We start from the raw sequence: 19,285 nt of genomic DNA, 5'->3' as shown, positions 1-19,285 counted from the left end.
GCTCTTTCCCTGTTGGTAATTCCTTGAGAAAAAAATCCTTGGGCCCAAACTTGGTCTTCCATATAAGGTGTAGAAGTCAGCTCTGCTAAGTTTGAGTTAGTGTGACGACAGTGTTAGATTATTAGTAATTACTGGGATATGAATTTAAGAAAGGCTCTTCTTGGGAGGCAAGTCACATGCATAATCCATGATTTGCAATGATTTTCTCATTGATTACATAGGTGGTGTTTTGTACCTCTAAAAAGAAGTATAGGGGGTAAATATTTTATGATGTTTTGTGCTTTGTTTTCTAACCACTTGCTCTTAGAGGGGGTAAGGGCAGAAACAACATGAGGGGTGAGTTGCAACAATGAATGGAAGGTGGTGGCTGGTTTCCATGTGTGACCTCTTATAGTGGTCCTGTCTTTTGAAACTCTAGGCTGGATATGGTCTGTACTGTGGGGAACTTGGTCCCAGTGCACCAGAGAACAACCTGAGAGGAAGGAATGAGATATGCTGTAGAATAAATCCCAGAGATGGAGTGAGGGACTTTGGAATGGGTTGTCACGTATTTTGTGAATTCTCTTTAAACTGTATAAAAAGATTTGCCATGTTCCTGGCTCTCTCTGTGACATCTCACTTTTGTCCTGTTGTGAACTCCACATCCCCATCTGATCCTTTCCGTAGGAGGTGTTCATAGTACTGAAGAGGTAGCTGCTGATTGAATCAAAGAGGCCAAGCTTAAAGAGGAGGGTAAAGTTTATGTCTACAAAAACAATGATTTTCTGGGTACTTTTTGGACGATAAGGAAGAAACATTAGATATTGATCTATTTTTACTTCTGTATTTTTCCACTTCAGACACCTTTTATGTTTAATGCATCAAGCAGTTTAGAGGGTGAGTCAGGAAATGTGTATGTCAAATGTCTCTGGGTTCACAGTAAATCCTTTAGAGAAGTTTTAAGAAAACATTAAAGGTCTCTTTTTATGACATTTGATTTAAAGAACTTATCAAGCCAGAAGTGAGTGGAGAAGCTGTTGGGCCTGCTGTATGTAGAACATTGCTACTGGGCCTTGCTTCTTGCAGGGTTCTTCTGTAAGTACTCGTGGTGGGAGAACCAAGGATCTTAGTATTATTTCAGGAACATTCTCTCTCTTTATTTTTTACTGAATTGATAATAAAGACATTAAAGCCTCCCTAGCATTTTCTTTGACTTTTTATGCCAATGCAAGATTCAAGTGATTTTTAATTTTTATTTATTTATTTATTTATTTTTAAAATATATTCTTATTGATTTCAGAGAGGAAGGAAGAGGGAGAGAGAGATAGAAACATCAATGATGAGAGAGAATCATTGATTGGCTGCCTCCTGCATGCCCTCTACTGGGGATTGGGCCTGCAACCAGAATCGAACCCAGGACTCTTCAGTCCACAGGCCAATGCTCTATCCACTGAGCAAAACCAGCTAGGGCTCAACTGACTTTCAAAAAAAAATCGTTTAATGTATGGATAACTTCTTTTGAAGTCTTTGATGCTATGGTTTAAACTTCAGAGTTTTACTATTCTTAATTTTTTAGGCATATAGAAGGAAGTCTTGAAAAATGTTTCATCTCTATATCCAGGGTTAGATATTTTGAAACAAAGTTATGGAAGAAACATGACCATTAGACCTAATTTCTTAGGATCCAAAAACTCTACAACCAGGAGCCTCAAACACCCAAATTGATATTCCATGGACCAATCTATCTCTACCTTTAAAGTGACAGAGGCAATGGCAATCAGCTTCACAAAGAAACTGTGTCTGATGAAATATTGGTCAAAGTTTTTGCTCATAAAAACTTTGACTTTCAAATCTATGTTTAAAATCATATAACAGCTGCCTGTGCTTCACAAAATCTAGTATTTCAAAATGCCATTGATTCCTTGTCAGTTTTTGTTCAGTTGCAATTGTGTACGTGTAGAATGAAGAAGAGCATGTAAATGGATTGGTTTTTCATGATATATTCCCAACAGTTTTATGGTTTTATGACAAATTCATTCAATCAGAAGGAAGATACATGGTGAAAGATTCTTGCTTAATAATTGCTAGAAACAAATAATTTGAACTACAAATCCGTGCAGATGGATTTTTCAGATTTCTGTGGAAGAAAGGCAGGGAGGTACCAATGGTGCTGATGGCTGTAAGAGCACTAAGCTAACTATGCAGAATCAGCAGAGCTTCCCTGTCATAGGTAAAATTTATACGTGATTGAAAAGCAGCTCAGAAAGTGATGAGAGACTGGCGTTTTTGTTATGTGTTAAGTGTATCTTCTCTCTTTTGTTTATGATAGCTTGGACATATGATAGCTTTTTCATTAGTTTCTTCAAAAGATCAGCTTTTGGTTTAATTGTTCACCTTTGTTCTATCCATTTGTTTTCTATGTCATTGCTTTCTGCTTTTGCTTATAATTTATTTCTATTTTCTTTAGCTTATTTTTTTCTAGATTTTTAAGTTGAATTATTAACTTCTCTATTTTTTATTTACTTTGCTTTCGAATAAATTGAAAACTTCAAGTTTCCTCTACTGCTTTAACTTCATCACACAAATTTTAATACGTGGCGCATATTTTAATATGTGGTTCACTTCTATATGTTTTAGTTTCTATTTAGAAGGTTATTATGTTGTTCCGAGACACAGTTTTTTTTAAAAAAAACTTTCTTTGTTGATTTATAAATTTATGATTCTGAGAGAAATTAGTTTTTAAAATAAGCTTGATTCTTTATAATTTGTGATGTTGCTTGTGGCCAAAAAGATAGCCAATTTTAAAACTGATCCATGTATGCTAGAAAAGAATGTTTATCATTTGTAAAATGTGCACTCTCTTTTTTATAGTAAATATTTACCAGCACTGAATTTCCTGTTTCAAACTTTCACCCTGACGTGATTTTAATGTGCCTCTTTCAGGAAGCTGATACAGATGAGAATCAGGGAACTTTGACATTTGAAGAGTTCTGTGTTTTTTACAAAATGATGTCATTGAGACGGGACCTTTATTTGTTGCTCTTGAGCTACAGTGACAAGAAAGATCACTTAACTGTGGAAGAACTGGCTCAGTTTTTGAAGGTGGAACAAAAGGTATTATTAGACTACTGAGTTGAATATTTACTTAAAAATATTTGTGAAAGATGCATGGTTTTTTTCTTGGGGTTGGATGTAGATATAGTTTAAATTTAGGGTAGAAGTAGAAACATCACAATTCCAAAAAAATCTTACTATGAGTTATTTAAAACGTGTTTCAGCAGCTTTTTAAAGAGGGAGTGATAAATTGAACACATATAATTTTTTACCTTAAAGATGTTGAGCATAGATATGTATATTTTTACACAAAGTAACCAATGGTAACTTACACATTTCATTTTAGATACAATAGTAATTTTCTTTATAATAACAATATAGCTAAGTATTTATTAACTATGACATAATTCCTAACTAGCAATGTAATAACTCATTGATAATTCTGATGGGAAATTGGCATTTGACCATATGAGAAGGCTAAGTAAATTAAGTCCTGATTAGCAAAGGGAATTCCTAAATATATTTAAATAAGATCTTTTAATATTGTGTCAGCTGAATTGTGGCCAAGTCTTGTTCTATTGCTTTTTATTTATATATATTACTTTAAACTCTGTTTCTCACTAAAGTAGAAAAATAAATTTTTTTTGTTTTTCCCAGCTTTATTGAGGTTTACTTGATGAATAAAAATATTAAAGGTGTACAATATGAGGTTTTGATATCCTATCTAATAAAAGAGTAATATGTAGATTGATCATCACTGCAACACACAATATAGCTGCCCCCATGTGGACACAAGATGGCCACCACAAGATGGCCAGCAGGAGAGGGCAGTTGGGAGGCACCCGGCCTGCAAGGGAGAGCAGTTGAGAAGGACCAGGCCTGCAAGGGAGGGCAGTTGGAGGTGATCAACCCTGCAGGAGAGGGCAGTTAGGGGTGACCAGGCTGGCAGAGGAGGGAAGTTGGGGGCAAACAGGCTGGCAGCAGAGTGGTTAGGGGGTGATCAGGCTGGCAGGCAGAAGCGGTTAGGGGCAATCAGGAAGGCAGGCAGGCAAGCAGTTGGGAGCCAGCAGTCCTGGATTGTGAGAGGGATGTCCGACTGCCCTCGAGGGGTCCCAGATTGGAGAGGGTACAGGCTGGGCTGAGGGACAACCCCCCTCCGTGCACGAATTTCGTGCACCGGGCCTCTAGTATGTATATATTGTGAAATGATGACCACAATGCTAATTAACATACTAGTATTCAACACCTCATATAGCTATGATTTTGTGTGTGTGTGTGTAGCAAAAATACTTAAGATCAGTTCTCTTAGCAAATTTTAAGTATATAATACAGTATTATTAGCTATAGTCACCATGTTGTCCATAAGGTCTCCAGAATTTATTCATTCCCCATAATTGAACCTTCATACCCTTTGATCAACATTGTCCTCCTACACTCCCAACCCCCCAGTCCTGGCAACCAACATTCTACTCTCTGCTTCTATAATTTTGACTTTTTTACATTTCATATAAAAATGAGATTAGTGCTTATCTTTCTGTGTCTCACATTTCACTTAGCATCATTCCTCTAGGTTTTAAACATGTCACAAATGGCAGGAATGGTTTAATCAATGGAACCTCTATAAAAAGAAACCCTAAACTAGTGGGGTCGGGGGAAGCAGATTGGAGAGTTTCCCACTTGGTGAACACATAGAAATGCTTAGCGGCAAGAGTCTCCAACATATCCCCGCTCTGTGCCCTATGCATTCTTCCATTTGGCTGCTCCTGAGTGATACACTTTATAATAAACCAGTAATAGTAAGTGAAGCACTTTTCTGAATTCTGTGAGTCATTCTAGCGAATTATGGAAACAAAGTCATGGGAAATGACAAAGACTTTCCCTTTGATTAAACTTTAGGCAGCTTCTTGTGAGCGCTTTTTTTTTTTTTTACACCAGGCCCCGTCCCTGCACCTTGTCCCCCAAAACTCAGCTGAAACAAGAATCCTGTTAAATCATTTTAACCAGAACCATCTGATCACTCTCCACATCTGAAAAATTCCTGATCCTCGCTCTCCCCAAGGTGTTATTTGGCCTGCCTCCAGCAAGAACTTGATTTGGTCAATTCAGCCAGGATCCCTCTTATCCCTGATGTTTCCTCCACCAAACCCCACCCTGCTCCTTGGTTACAAATGCCCACGGGTCCATCCTGTATTTGGAATTGAACCAGTTGTATACTGAGTTTTTCCTTATTGCAGTAAACGGTGATTAAAATCTGTTTTTACTGCTTTAACTACTGGTTTTTCTTTGACAGAACCCCCAAATGGTAGTAGGGTAGGTTTCTAGAAAAGGGGATAACCTGACACCTCATTTGTGGCTGGTGTCTGACATAGGAGCAGTCTATGGACTAAGCTCTTAATCTGTGGGGTCTAATGGTAACTCTCCATAGTTAGTGCCCCCAGTTAATGTCAGACAATCGGAGAGTTGGTTGGTGTAGGAAAAAAGACACTAGACCTGGTAATATTTTACTTTGCTCCATTACCACAATCTCATACATTTTAGGAATAACAGATTCAGATTTTGTAAATTTTGTTGTTGCTTTCTTAAGGATGAAACCAGATAGTATTAGCAAATCATTTTATCTAAATCAGTTATTTTAATTAGTTTGGTAATTTGGCAAAGGCAAAGATGCCCTATTAATGTTAGCTATAAGACAGGTAGAAAATTGGAACAGATTGCTAAATCTCAGAGGGAAGGTGCGGGCGGGAAGAGATTAACCAAAGAATTTATATGCATATATGCATAACCCATGGACACAGATAATAGTGTGGTAAAGGCCTGGGGTGGGGGGAGGGGTGGGCTAAAAGGGGCCAATGGGGGAAAATAGGGTACATTGTCTTACTTTCAATAATAAAGATTTAAAAAAAAAGAAATTGGGAAAGAGGGAAATTTTTTAAAAAAAACTAAGATAATATGGCCTTTCTACATTTCTACTCTGTTTCCTGCAATTATAACTATTCTCCATTCTCATCTGAAGAGCACCTCATAGCATAGCGGAATGATCATTAGACCAGGAGCCTACAAGGCCTACATTCTACGCCCTGTAAACTTTATTGGTGGGAAACTCTTAGGCAGACCAATCAATATGGTTTCTGAGCCTGGTTTCTTGATCTGCACAAAGGGGAGCTGACATCTACCTTCCCTATCTCACAATGTCAAATTGAAGACTGATTGGAAGGATGACTGTGAAAACCCTTTGACAGATATCCACAAGCACAGCAATGTGAGAAATTAAAATTGAAATGTTTAAAGCTACTGACTTTCATTTCAGTTGGGTTAGTGCAGTGGTCAGCAAACTGCGGCTCCCCAGCCACACGCGGCTCTTTGGCCCCTTGAGTGTGGCTCTTCCACAAAATACCACGGCCTGGGCGAGTCTATTTTGAAGAAGTGGCGTTAGAAGAAGTTTAAGTTTAAAAAATTTGGCTCTCAAAAGAGATTTCAATCGTTGTACTGTTGATATTTGGCTCTGTTGACTAATGAGTTTGCCGACCACTGGGTTAGTGGCATTAACTTAATCCATTCGAATAGCAGTAGTGGATGTCACTTGCTAATGGGCCTGTGTGTCTTCCCTCCGTTTGGTTATAGTGACATTCAACCAGTGAATTTTATTTGGGGAAAATAGAAGCCAGTGTTCTGTGACATCTGTCCCTGGCAGATGACTACCTGTATCCAGTTTAATTTTCTAAATTAGCTAGAAGCTGCATATGGGCATAACCTAAAAAAAAAAGATACATCAAGAGGCATAAACCATAAAGGAAAATATTAATGTCCTGAAACTTTAAATTTATATGTGGTCCAATATATCAAATATCATAAAATGAATATTAAGTACAAACTGGGAAAATATTTTTAATATATAAAAGAGATAAAAAGTGAATTTCTGTAATATGGATAGGGCTATCATAGGTTATTGAGGGAAAAAAATCCAATAGAAAAATGGACAAAATATTTGCAAGTTATAAAAATTTCATAAAAAGTCAATAAACCTATGACAAATGTTCACACTTCATAAGTTATTTAAAAATGCAAAATAAGACCAAGAGAACAGTTTTTACTCATCAAATTAGTAAAGGTTTGAAAAAATACTACCAAAAATAATGTCCATTTCTTATATTTTTGGTGAAGTTATAGAATCGTATAATCTTTTTTATAGGTCAGTTTACTTATCAAATTTTACATAATTTATTATACTTTGACCAATCCATTTTACTTTTATTAACTTATCCTAAGGAAATAATTGTGTATAGAAAAAAAGTTATAAAGTTGTGCATTTCAGCATTCTTTAAGATAGAGAAAAATTATATGTGATCTAAATCTGAAGCAAGAGAGACATTAATCCAGAATTTTGTGGGGTTTTGAGTTTTAAAACAGGATTTTCACAATGAAACAAATCTGAGCCAATTTGATCCATATGGCAGTATGTCATTCATTCGTTTCTGGTGGCGTAAGTGGTGTAGACACCACAGTATTAAATTTGTACAGGTTTACTCCGTTGGAAATGAAATCTACTGCTGGCCACATATGCCATCAAGGATTATGTGAAATCATTCGCCCATGGGTCAGATTTTTATTTTACTGAGGCTCCCTGAAAATTGCGTTTATGTCTTTGACAGGTGTAAGTGCTGTTTGATTAGGACTTTCATCCTTAAAATGTGCATGTATCAAGGGAAATTTTTACTCTTATATCCTTGAAGAAGCGCTAGTTAAGCAATAAGCTACCTGGCTGAGGTTTTTCTTTCATCTACAGGTAAAGATCATGGACATCTACCAGTCTGTGGTTTCAAAGTACTAGAGCTGTTTGAGTTTATTCATTTCATTCTCCGCCTCCCCTCCCCCGTGTTTGCCAAAACGTAACCAACCTGTCTCTCCAGAGTTCGGTTTCTTGGCACTGGGGGTGCATGTGTTTTGTGTTCAATCCTTTTGAGATTTTTGGTTCAGGAGTGATCATTTGATTGAATTCTCCCATCCTCCTTGACAATGTTTTTTAGCAAGCTGCTGCCCTCTTTTTATCTTTTTTCCTAAGGACTAAGAGGAGAGGAAGGGAAGGCAGAAATGCTGAAACACCCTTATAGTTTGCAAAACCTCCTAGCTAGTAATTAAGAGCAAAGGCTAACTGCATGGGTAAGACAAAAGCAGATTTCTTTTCCTGCAGTGCTTTCATCTGAAATATGCATGGGGATGGTTAATTCCAGGGGCATTTTCAGGGCTTTTCTGATCCCGTGCTAGAGGGTCCTCCTCTTCTGTAACTTTGTTTTTCTGACATAAACCTGTACATCATGTTTTTGTGGTTGTTCTACCTGTTGCTCCTTTTTCTTCCGTGTTCTGAGAGAGAATAAGTTTCTGTTGTTTTAAGCCACCAAGTTTGTGGCAGTTTGTTACAGCAGCCCTAGGAAACGAACACACCAATCCACGAAAGCAAAACCTAAAGATATTTACATCAAATGTCTTAATAAAATAGTCTGGCCAGAGAATGCCAGTGAAGCCCACGAGTCAGCAAGCTCTATTCATGAATATAGAGCGTCCAACCACTTTTTATTGCAGTAGCTTAAATATGTTTTTATTTTTTTAATATATGTTTATTGATTTCAGAGAGGAAGAGAGAGGGAGAGAGAGAGAAAAAAACATCAATGATGAGAGAGAATCACCGATCAGCTGCCTTAGCCCGCAACCTGGGCATGTGCCCTTCAGTCTGCTGGCCAGCGCTCTATCCACTGAGCCAAACTGGCCAGGGCTAAATATGTCTTTAAATAGCCAATTTAAAAAATGGGTTTTAAATAGCCAAGGCTTATGACATATTTGAGGAAATTCTCTACTATAAAGTGAAGAGATCAAGGCAAGCAAATAGAATCAAGAAACTTGGAGGACATTTTTAAAATGGACAAAAGATTCAGAGGAAGAAAAGAGCAATAAATGGTTTAGAACATAAAGTTGAGAACATTGCCTATAAAGAAATGGATAATAGAGAGGAAAGAGAAGGAAATTAGTAGATTTATCCAGTAGATATATCACTTTCTGAATAACAGGAATTACAAAAAAAAAAAAGATAAGAAATAAAAGGGAGGAAATTATCAAATAAATAGTACAAAAAACGATTAGCACCAAAAGATAGTAATCTCTAGATAGGCGGGGCTCGCTGAGTGCCAAATAATGAATATATAAAGATTTACGCAGAGGCAAATCATAGCAAAATTTTGCAGTGCCAAGGATAAAATAAACATTTGTAATAGGAGATGAATTGCAGCAATTAAATCAGAAAAAAGTATTCTATAAGAAAAGAAACAATCATATAACACACCCAGTGTTCAACATTTGCATAGACAAACCAGTTTACACAGTGAATAGAAATTTAATAAAAATTAAGATATAATCATATTGGGAAGATGGGCAGAGGGAGAAAGCCAGTTTTGCTGGTCAAAAGAGCTAAGTTTTTACCTAACACATAAAAGGTTAATAGATAATGTGTAAAGTATATAAAATAGAAAATAGCATCATTTACATAACTATTAAGAGTATATTAGGAATATGAAGACTCATTCCACAAGAAAAGCTAGGAATGTTGGCATTTTTAACTCTGCAATGTGCTTTGGGTATGGGTGTGTGTGTCTGCTTTTAGTCTAAGTATCTTTGTTTTGACTTTTTAAATTAAGGATGTTGTTATACTTTAAAATATCTATACATAGATATTGAATTCTTTGTTTAAAGTATTACATATAGTATTACATATGTCTCCTTTCTCTCTCATTGATCTTTCCCTGGCCACTCCCACCCCCCAGCACATGACCTTACCCCCCTAGTGTCTGTGCCATTGGTTATGCTTATACGCATGCATAGAAGTCCTTTGGTTGATCTCCCCTGCCTTTCCTCTGAGTTTTGATGGTCTGTTCGTTGCTTCTCTGTCGCTGAATCTATTTTTGTTCATCAGTTTATGTTGTTCATTAAAAAATATTTTTATTGATTTCAAAGAGGTCACTGGAAAAGCTTTGCTAGAAAACTTGCAAAGAGTCTGGGAATATGATATTTTTTGCTAGCACATTTTGCTTTGAGTCTTGAACTAGTAACATGTTCTTGCTCATCTGCAGTTAGCTCCATTCCAAATAATTGCAATATAAACTCAGTCTTTTTACTTTGTGAGAGGTTATTTATCTTTTGGACTGCATGTGATGAATCTACTTAGTGTGCAGCAGACAAATTAATGATGCTCAAAGCCTGCCTTAGTCAGTAGAGTTCCTTGCATATAGCATGGCTTCATTTATTTATGGTATTTTCAAATGGTGTCTGGTAATGTAGGCCTCTGAATAAAGTAAGAATTATAACTTTTATGCAAAAGATGAATTATGCATTATGCAGCTAGTTTGGGGGGAAAGAAGTATTCTGTGTCCTTCAAATAGGCAAAAAAAAAAAAAAAAGCCTCATACCAGAACTTTTTCCCCCATGAAAAAAAATTAAATGCTATTAAATAGACTGTTTAGAAAAATTAGATTTTGCTAAATCATAAGGATTGAACCTAAGAGATAATATAATTTCTGAGAAGTATCACTGAAATATGAAATACTGGCTCACAAGATTAGCTTCCTCTATCACTATTCATTTTAAATATCACTGTTAAACTATGGGCCTCAATGGATTTTTGATCAAATATCACATCCTTTGTTTGCTACTTAATTAAAGAAATTATTCCTGAAGAGTTTACTTTTCCCAGTGACACTAAGTATGTAATGTTCATGCAGCAACCTTGAGGCCAAATCAGTAATATATCATGTCCTGCCTTTTGGTGCCTCCCATTAATATTCTTACAAATATTAATTCATTTAATCCTCACAGCTACCTTATAAGGAAACCACAGAGAAAGTAAGTGACTCATTCAAGATCACACCGTCAATGACAAGCAGTCCAGCTCCAGAGCTTTCTGTTACACTAGCCTAGCCATCTCACCCAGCTTTTTGTTTATATTTTTTCTTGCTAACCTTTGTGTTCTTGAATCAACATGACAGGCTGCTCTCATGATTCAATGGAAGGATATATACAGATAATGCACAGGTCGATTTACCTACAACACTGTTTTGGTAAAGAATCATTTTCTTTCAACATAAATTTATGATTAGCGAACTTCAGTGTCTGCTTTTGCACATAGCTACTAGCTTACAGTGAGTGGATTTTTGGCAATGGATTTGCATTGATTATTAATTCTGTTTAATTAATTTTATTGCTTCATAGAGCACATTTTTCCAGTAGTGGAAGGGTTGTTTTCACTGATTAAATGTGAAAGATGGCAAGTGGCTGTACATTAGTAACTACAAACACTACGAACACTGTTCATTAACCCACTTTGCACTATGCTTTTTTAGTGTAGAGGAACACGTATCATGAAATTTCAGGTACTCGACTAATGTTCTGTTTTGTTTAGATGAATAATGTGACAACAGACTATTGCCTTGACATCATAAGAAAATTTGAAGTTTCAGAAGAAAATAAGGCGAAAAACGTTCTTGGCATAGAAGGTAAAATAACAAAAATTCTTAATTCTTATTTTTCAATTTAGTTCACTAAGTTAAATTCTTGCAAAAATTTTAGGAAAAGAAATCAGAGAGATCTCTGGAATTACTGATGATTCCAATACCTATTTTCCTACGAAGCAGATGCCATCATATTGCCATTTTTCTTACTTCTGCATTGACAATTTACATGTTTTACTCCTCTCAAGTCAATTTGAAGCCACTATGTATGAAGATACTAAGAAATATTTGGACTTTTTTCAAATAGCTAATTTTGGGGAATAGCCTCAACCTGGTAATTTTATGAAGGGAAATTAGGCCCTAAAATAAGTAATCTAGGAAACTAGGGACTTGAAAGTAAACATGTTTCTTAAAAAATGTTGACAATGAGCCAGTTTTACCCAGTTGGTAGCAGTGGAGAGGTTTGTTGGAACCACAAATCTCTTTAATACAACCATCTCATTTTATCATCGAGAAAAGTGAAGCTCAAAGAAGTTAAGTAATTTGCCAACAGATAGATACTCAGAATCTAGATCCAAGGATCTTATATATAAATAGTATGATATGAATGTAGCTACTTAGCTACATGCGTGTCTACGTTGTGTGTATGTAAAGTATGTAATGAAATCAATTTCAGGCTTCTACTAAAGAAGAGAATCTTGCAGACAGAACAGATATCTTAGTGAGAGACCACTGGGCCATTTGCTGCCCTGAAGAGCGTGCAAAGCCATGATTCATCTCACCATTTTTATTGTTGGCCTAGTCCCCTTGCTCCCAGGCTGTGTGGACAAGGGGGTTTTGGTGCCATGTACTTACTTCCTGAGGTTGAGGGTAATTAAAACGAAGAGGAATAATTTAAAATTTACATGATCAAAAACCATTTAAAGACAGCCTGAAAAAAATAAACTAATTTGGACATTTGCTAAGAAGTGAATCTTTTCCTTGGTGTGGCCCTAGAAGATGGATTAAACATGACTTCTAAGTTTTGGCCATAAAGAAAGGCATGAAGGAATTCTCCAGAGTCTCAGAGGATATTTACAGATAGAGTTTTACCATATGATTCTTGAAGCCTTGAAACAATTTACCCTAATAACCATTCCACTTAAGTACTTGTGAGTCATTCACATATTTATTCATATATTAATGAATGCCTCTTCTACTTAGACATTATGTTTTGAAAAACTGTAGAAAAACGGATAGGGTTTTCTACATAACCTTTAAGCATTATTTCAGAGTTATTAAATGTGCTGGCAATTAACAGCATCTTTGTAAGCCAATTTCATAGTCAAATAATCACACCCTAAATTTGGCCGTGCCTATTTTTCAAATTTACTTAATAACCTATCAAATTATTAGTACAGCATTCTACTGCTTAGTATAAATAATGCTTTAACATCGTGTCAGTCACCAATTAGGTCACAAAACATAATCCCAGCTTTAGCTCAGTAGTTACTGAATGGCTTTGTAGGAAACCTACTCAATCAAAATTTTTAAAAAGTCTGTTTTTCTGTAGGTTATATTTAAACTGCTACTCCCAAAGTCATATTTAAGTTTTTGGCATTACTTGACCCAACAAATCTTCTCATTGCTCCAGTGTTCCCTGCCAAGGCCGCCTTGAGGGTAATCATGAAGATAATCACTATGAATATACTTTGATCTCTCTTGTTCCTGTTACAATCAATCAAGTACTAGTACATATGCTTTAAAGCTATAGTACTCCACTCTCTCTTCCAAAGGCTTCACCAGCTTCATGAGAAGTCCTGCTTGTGACATATTTAACCCATTGCACCATGAAGTGTACCAGGACATGGATCAGCCCCTGTGTAACTACTACATCGCATCCTCTCACAACACGTACCTGACTGGGGACCAGCTCCTTTCTCAGTCCAAGGTGGACATGTACGCTCGGGTGCTACAAGAGGGCTGTCGCTGTGTGGAAGGTATGTTCTTTGCCTGAGCTCTGGTTTGTGTTGGTGAACACGTTGGTCCGTCAAGTCTACTATAAATAATGGAGACCTAAAAAATGTATGCACATTAATGAGAATCATTTTCCTGCTATTGTACTATAAAGTCTTTCTTAACTCATAATCTTCTCTGGCTTCTCCCTCCTGTCAGTCAGGAGGGAGAGAGATCAGTACTTGCAGTTGAGAAATAACACCTTTGGTTGCTGAAAAATTGTACTAACAATGAAAAATTTTCTAGAAAGGTATTTTTGATTTAATAGTGGGGAAAATAGTTCAAGATTACTATTTGTTTTCAGGATACTTCATGGTCTATCAATCAACCAACCAACATTTTTTCGATTTATAGTGGGTTCCTGGGGGTGAGTACACAGATGTAAGACATGGTTTCTATCTCCAAGGAGTGTAGTCTAGTAGAAGGGTGGAAGTTAAAAGCAATAGTACAGTATGAGAATTCTAGCAGTTGAATCATATACATAGTAGAAAAGTATGACAAATCATGTAGGCTGAGAAGATAGACTTGGGTTAGTCATAAAGGGTTATGAGTGCTATAGAGAGGAATTTCAACTTCAGCTTTTGGTATCTAGGGTCCAATAGAGAGTTTTAACACTTCTAGTAATATAATTAGGCTTGAAGTTTAGAAAGATTGCTTGGGCAACAGTGTAGGAGGAAACTTTTTTTAGGATGTGTGTTTGTGGGGGGGGGACATGAAGTTAGAGCAAATAGAATGATGGGAAGGCTATTGCAAAGATTCAAAGGAAGGGTTATAAAACCTTGGACTTGAGAAAGACTATTATATGGATATTAAAAAAATAAACTTAACAGGACCAGGTGAGAGAAGTAAAGGATATAAGGAATGAAAGGGAGAACTAGAATGAATGGATAGCACTAACCCATAGCTAAACTAGGTTAGTGTCAGCATTTTTCTGCATTAGAGAAGGACTTGATGATATAGGGCTGGGAAGATTTTGAGATATGAAAGAGGATAAAATGTGGATAGAGGTTTGTTTTTAGATGGAATAAAGGGACAAGAGATTTTTAAAAAGGGTTCATGTCTAAATTTCTCTCTTTCCTCAAGGAACTAGGAGAGAGAATCATCTACTAAGTATAAAATGGGTGGAGGTTGGCTTGGGGGCTTAGGAAGATCAGAAAACTTGCAAAAGTCATCAGGTAATGGGTAAGGAGTTGGCAAGATCTGTTGGGAAAGCCCCAACTAATTTCAAAAATAGTCTTTTAAAAAATTATTTTTTGTGATACAAAAATCAGCATGCTTGTACTCCTTCCACCCTCTCCCCAGCAGATTAAATACAGGAGCAGTGAGGACAGAATTATAGATTAAATCAAGCTTCTGGATTTCTAGGTCTGATGAAATGTCTTCAAGGTGTTGGTAAGAGCTCTTTTAAGTAATTGACAGTAAGTCCATGGGTCTAAGAAAGGAAGTGAAGTGAATAAAGGGCTACAAAATGAGGTTACGAGACTAAAAGACTCAAAGAGAAATATGGAGAAAGTTGTCATCACACAAAAAAAACAAGAACAGAGAGTTATGATCACCAGGTAGGATTTTGGATGCAGTTAAAAGTGAGGCCAACCATATCCAGGGCATGCCAGGGGCGAGCATGAATGGAGTAAAGCCAGAGATTGTTGACATTGAGGAGGTCAAAGCTAAGAAATTGAGTAGATTGCGCACATGGATGTTTAACTCACAAATGATGCTGACTGGAAGATTAAAAGTTAAAATATTAAAAGGTGAAAAGTTAGAGATTAAAAACTGTAAGCCAGATATCTATAATAATAAAAGCATAATATGCTAATTAGACTGAACAGCAGAATGACCATCTGGATGACCTTCCGGATGAAGCCGGGGCTGCAAGGGCAGAGCCCCTTGCACGAATTAGGTGCACCAGGCCTCTAGTAGAAGAATACTTGTTTAAATGTAGCAATAAAGTCCTAGAGAATGCATCCTGGTTCTTTGATTTATACAAAAACGAATCTGTGGAGAAAGGAAGTAGTGTCCTTCTAGGTAAGCTAGTTATTAACTGAGATAAGGAGATTGAAGGAAAATTCCAAAAAGAGCCTGATAATAATAGGGAGTTTGTTTTGATGGAATGGAGATCTCATGGATCAGAGGGAAACTGCTTTTTGATGGGGATACACTGGGAGTCAACATGGGCAGCAGGTTGTTCTTGGGGTGTTGGAGTAGCCTAGGGAAATGAATGAAGCAGAAAGGCGGTAAGGTAAGACTGTTAACTGGATGGGCCTTCCTTTGTCAGATAGTTTCTGGCTTGGAGATTTTTCTGCTATAAAAGTATAAGATATAATGTTATATATAAAATAGTAGTAAAGTTACAAAAGTAAATTAACATATTTTAAAAGTGGATAGTCATATAACTATCTGCATACGGAACCATTAAGATCACTACAAATTTAGCACTCTGGAAATAATGCTTTAAGTCCTGGCATTTTTGCTGTGGATACAGAGAACACCTCCAGACAACAGTGATTGACAAGTGAGTAACTTAAGCAACTAAATAATGAAGATGATCATAAAATATTAACATAAAGAAAAAGATTTCGAGCAACAAAAGGTCTTGAGGTGGCATTCTGCTCTTAGCCATTACTCTACCATTTGTTCCCTCAGTGCTCAACAAGTTATACATGTCTGACATGCATAGAGATACGGGGCAGGGGTGGGGGTGGAGGGGGATGGCAGGCACCATCAAAGTGTTCAGCTGCAGTAATGCCCTTGATCAGGATGTATATGGTGTCTTAGGGAAGAGTAATCAGTCAGTCTTTCTTGGTAAAGTGGGCTTGTCAGAAAATCAAATTGATAACATTTTTTTTACATGGCCTTTTATTCCCCTGATTTTCAGCCTGAATTGCTTAATAAATATGGATGTTCTGCCCAGGAGATTTTCACTCTCATTACGGAAGTGATGTTGCATTGCTGGTATAATCGGTTTACAACCTTCCCTGTTTTCACTGGGAGCTCTATCAGGTGGAACGTTTTTAAGTGACATTATGAAGAGATGTCGTGTTAGCTGCTGCTCGGCCTTTGGAACTGACCAACCCTGTCAGAGTGCTTTCAGGGGCCTCTATTCTATGGTCTGGTTGAAAAATGGGCCCTGGCTGTTTTGTGGCTAGGGGGATTGGTTAGAAGATTTTGACTTTGCCAGCATTCTCATGACAGCATGAGCTTTTACAGGAAATGTCACTGCCGTTTGAACATGGTTACTGATACCACCTGTTAGGATGCCAGCACCGTTGGGAGTGTTATCCTCATACTAGAGACCTGATGCACGAAATTTGTGCAAGAGTAGGCCTTCCTTCCCCCTGCTGCCAGCACAGCTTCTCTCTGGCACCTGGGACCGAGGCACCCAGGACCCAGGCTTCCCTCGCAGCCACGGCTTCGTCCAGAAGGTCGCCCATAAGGACGTCTGGTCTAATTAGCATATTACACTTTTATTATTATAGATTATTATAGATAACAGACAGTCAAGAAATCAGACCTAAAATCTGAACATTAGGAGAACAATCATTGACAATGGCTATTCTGCCTGTGTGGAACTATCAGCAAAGAGCACCTTCTTTTATGATCAGTGTAGTTTTAAGAGCCATTTGTATGTGTCCATGATAATCAGGTCAGGGGTGGCATTGCCTTGTCTATGTTGCATTTTTTTGGGAAAAGATTAGTTCATTTGTGAGGAACCCTGTTATGCCCTTTCTCATCCAAGGTGGGACTATAAATCAGAGTATAAATTGTTAAAATTGAAACACCTGCTTATTCTTTCAACACCTATATCCAGAGAGCAATGAAAGGATGCCAAGTGTATGTCAAAGGATGGATGGAACTTCTCTTCTGAGAAGATGCTTTTGATACATTATCACCTGCATAGTAGTGTCCTAAAACCTTTGGTCTTCTCAATAACATATTTATTCTTAAACTTTGTTTCCAGTATTTTTATGCTATTAACTTTTTTCTTTTTTCTTTTATTTTCTCTAAATGTTTCCTCCTAAAAATACTTTAACAACTAATGCTTAATTGATTAATATAGGTAACTGTATTAGGTAACAGAACCAATAGGAGATCTCTTTCTCTCCCTCTCTCTCCCTCTCCCTCCATCCCCCCCCGCCCCCCGTCTCTCTCTGTGTATCGTTTCTTTAGGAAACATCACTATTTGCTTTTAAGGTCTCCAATGGATTGGCTGAGACCCACCTCTTTCATTATGAAGAATTATCTGCTTTACCCAAAACTTATTGATGTAAATGTTAATTACATCTAAAAATATCTTTATAGCAACATCTAGACTGGTGTTTGACCAAAACGGGGCCCAGCCAAGTTGACATATAACATAAACCATCAAATCATATTATGGTTATGGTGAACATGTTTTAGAAGGAAACGGAGATACTATTTTGAGGTAATATACAAAAAACACATATAGGAAATGTGTTACTAAAATAAAGAATAGCTATGGTCCTGAACTGTGTGGCCTTAATTAAAAGGCAGTTTCAGTTGGCATGCCATTAAGCCAAATCCAGCCTGCAGAATTATGTTTGGTCCACATTGTATTTTTAAAAATAGATTAATTGTCAATAGCTAAAAAATGGAAAATTTCACACCAATAGCACCTAGGTTTTGGATTTTTCTCAGATGTGGTAACCAGAGTGAGAAGTAGTTGTCTCATTAGACATACATTTGCTGTTGGCCTACTAGTCTCATTTGTGTTACCTGCTAGGCTCTTGTTGGCATTTGAGCTTGTGACCCCCCCTACCATAAGGGAGGCCAATGTCATGAGAACTGTCAAGGTTCTACAGAGAATCCTGTTTAGCCTGGATTGGGATTTAGATAAACAGAGTGAAAGTGAAAGGAGGCAATTCAATGACCTTCAGTGAAAGAAGGGAAGGCATGAGGCAGGATTGTATGTGAGGAAACTTGGCTACCCGGAAGAACAAGTCTGTGAGTTTGGGTGTAGGAGAAATAAGGTTGACTTGTCAGGCAGGAGCTAAGATACTAATTAAGACAATACTAGTTCCTTTAACTATCAAACCTAAAATCTGTTTCCTTAAAACAACTGAAGTTCATTTCTTGCTTATATGAAATTCAAAACAGTTGCTCCTAATGGGTGAATCTTAGTGGCCAGGCTCTTTCTATCCTGTGGCTGTGCCACCTTCAACATTGGCTTCTAAGTCACAGAAGAGAGAGCAGGAATGATTGTGTAGGGCAAGCATGTCAAACTCAAAGGCTAACACGGGCCAAATAAACAAGGTTTAAGTTTATGTGGGCCGCAAAAAAACAAAAGCTTCAATTTTCATAGAAACCTAGGTTTATTTCAATAAGAGACATGCTGAATACAAAGGGCTGAAATAAATGAGTAATCGTTAACATAAAATAATATAACATTTTAATAAAAGTTAATATTTTTTGAACATTAACTTACCAGACACTGAATAACTGCACAAATTAATAAGTGTAATGCAAATAAAGCTATTTTTCTTGTTCTCCGAAAGCAAAATATTTCCTGTTGCACACACCAAACAAGTCAGTACAAGACTAATGACGTGGCAATTGGCTGCTAAAGTATTCGCTGCTAGTATTAGTGGAGAGAAATGATGTGCCTGCGTGTCAGGCGCGTAAGGGAAATGAATGCAACACGATTATAGTAATCAGTCATTAGCAAACATTGTAGTTTGTTATTAATAATTATGTATAACAGGATATTGTAAAAAATTAAGTTACGAAATTTTTATTAAAAACGTTTCTTA

At 36.9% G+C, this 19,285-nt stretch overlaps 1 protein-coding gene across 1 annotated transcript in view; it reads left to right on the top strand.

Moving 5' to 3' along the window:
* PLCH1 (phospholipase C eta 1) overlaps positions 1-19,285 on the top strand; it is a 173,260-nt gene that overhangs the window by 108,220 nt on the left and 45,755 nt on the right. The window contains exons 6-8 of the mRNA XM_079766462.1: positions 2,923-3,093; positions 11,474-11,567; positions 13,298-13,501. Coding sequence (XP_079622588.1) covers positions 2,923-3,093; positions 11,474-11,567; positions 13,298-13,501 — 469 coding nt within the window. The remainder of the gene's footprint in view (positions 1-2,922; positions 3,094-11,473; positions 11,568-13,297; positions 13,502-19,285) is intronic.

This window comes from Cnephaeus nilssonii, assembly GCF_951640355.1.
Source record: "Cnephaeus nilssonii genome assembly, chromosome: 3".
Taxonomy (NCBI): Eukaryota; Metazoa; Chordata; class Mammalia; order Chiroptera; family Vespertilionidae; genus Cnephaeus; species Cnephaeus nilssonii.
Note: the sequence above shows the minus strand (reverse complement) of the source record. Positions and strands in the feature narration are given on the sequence as shown.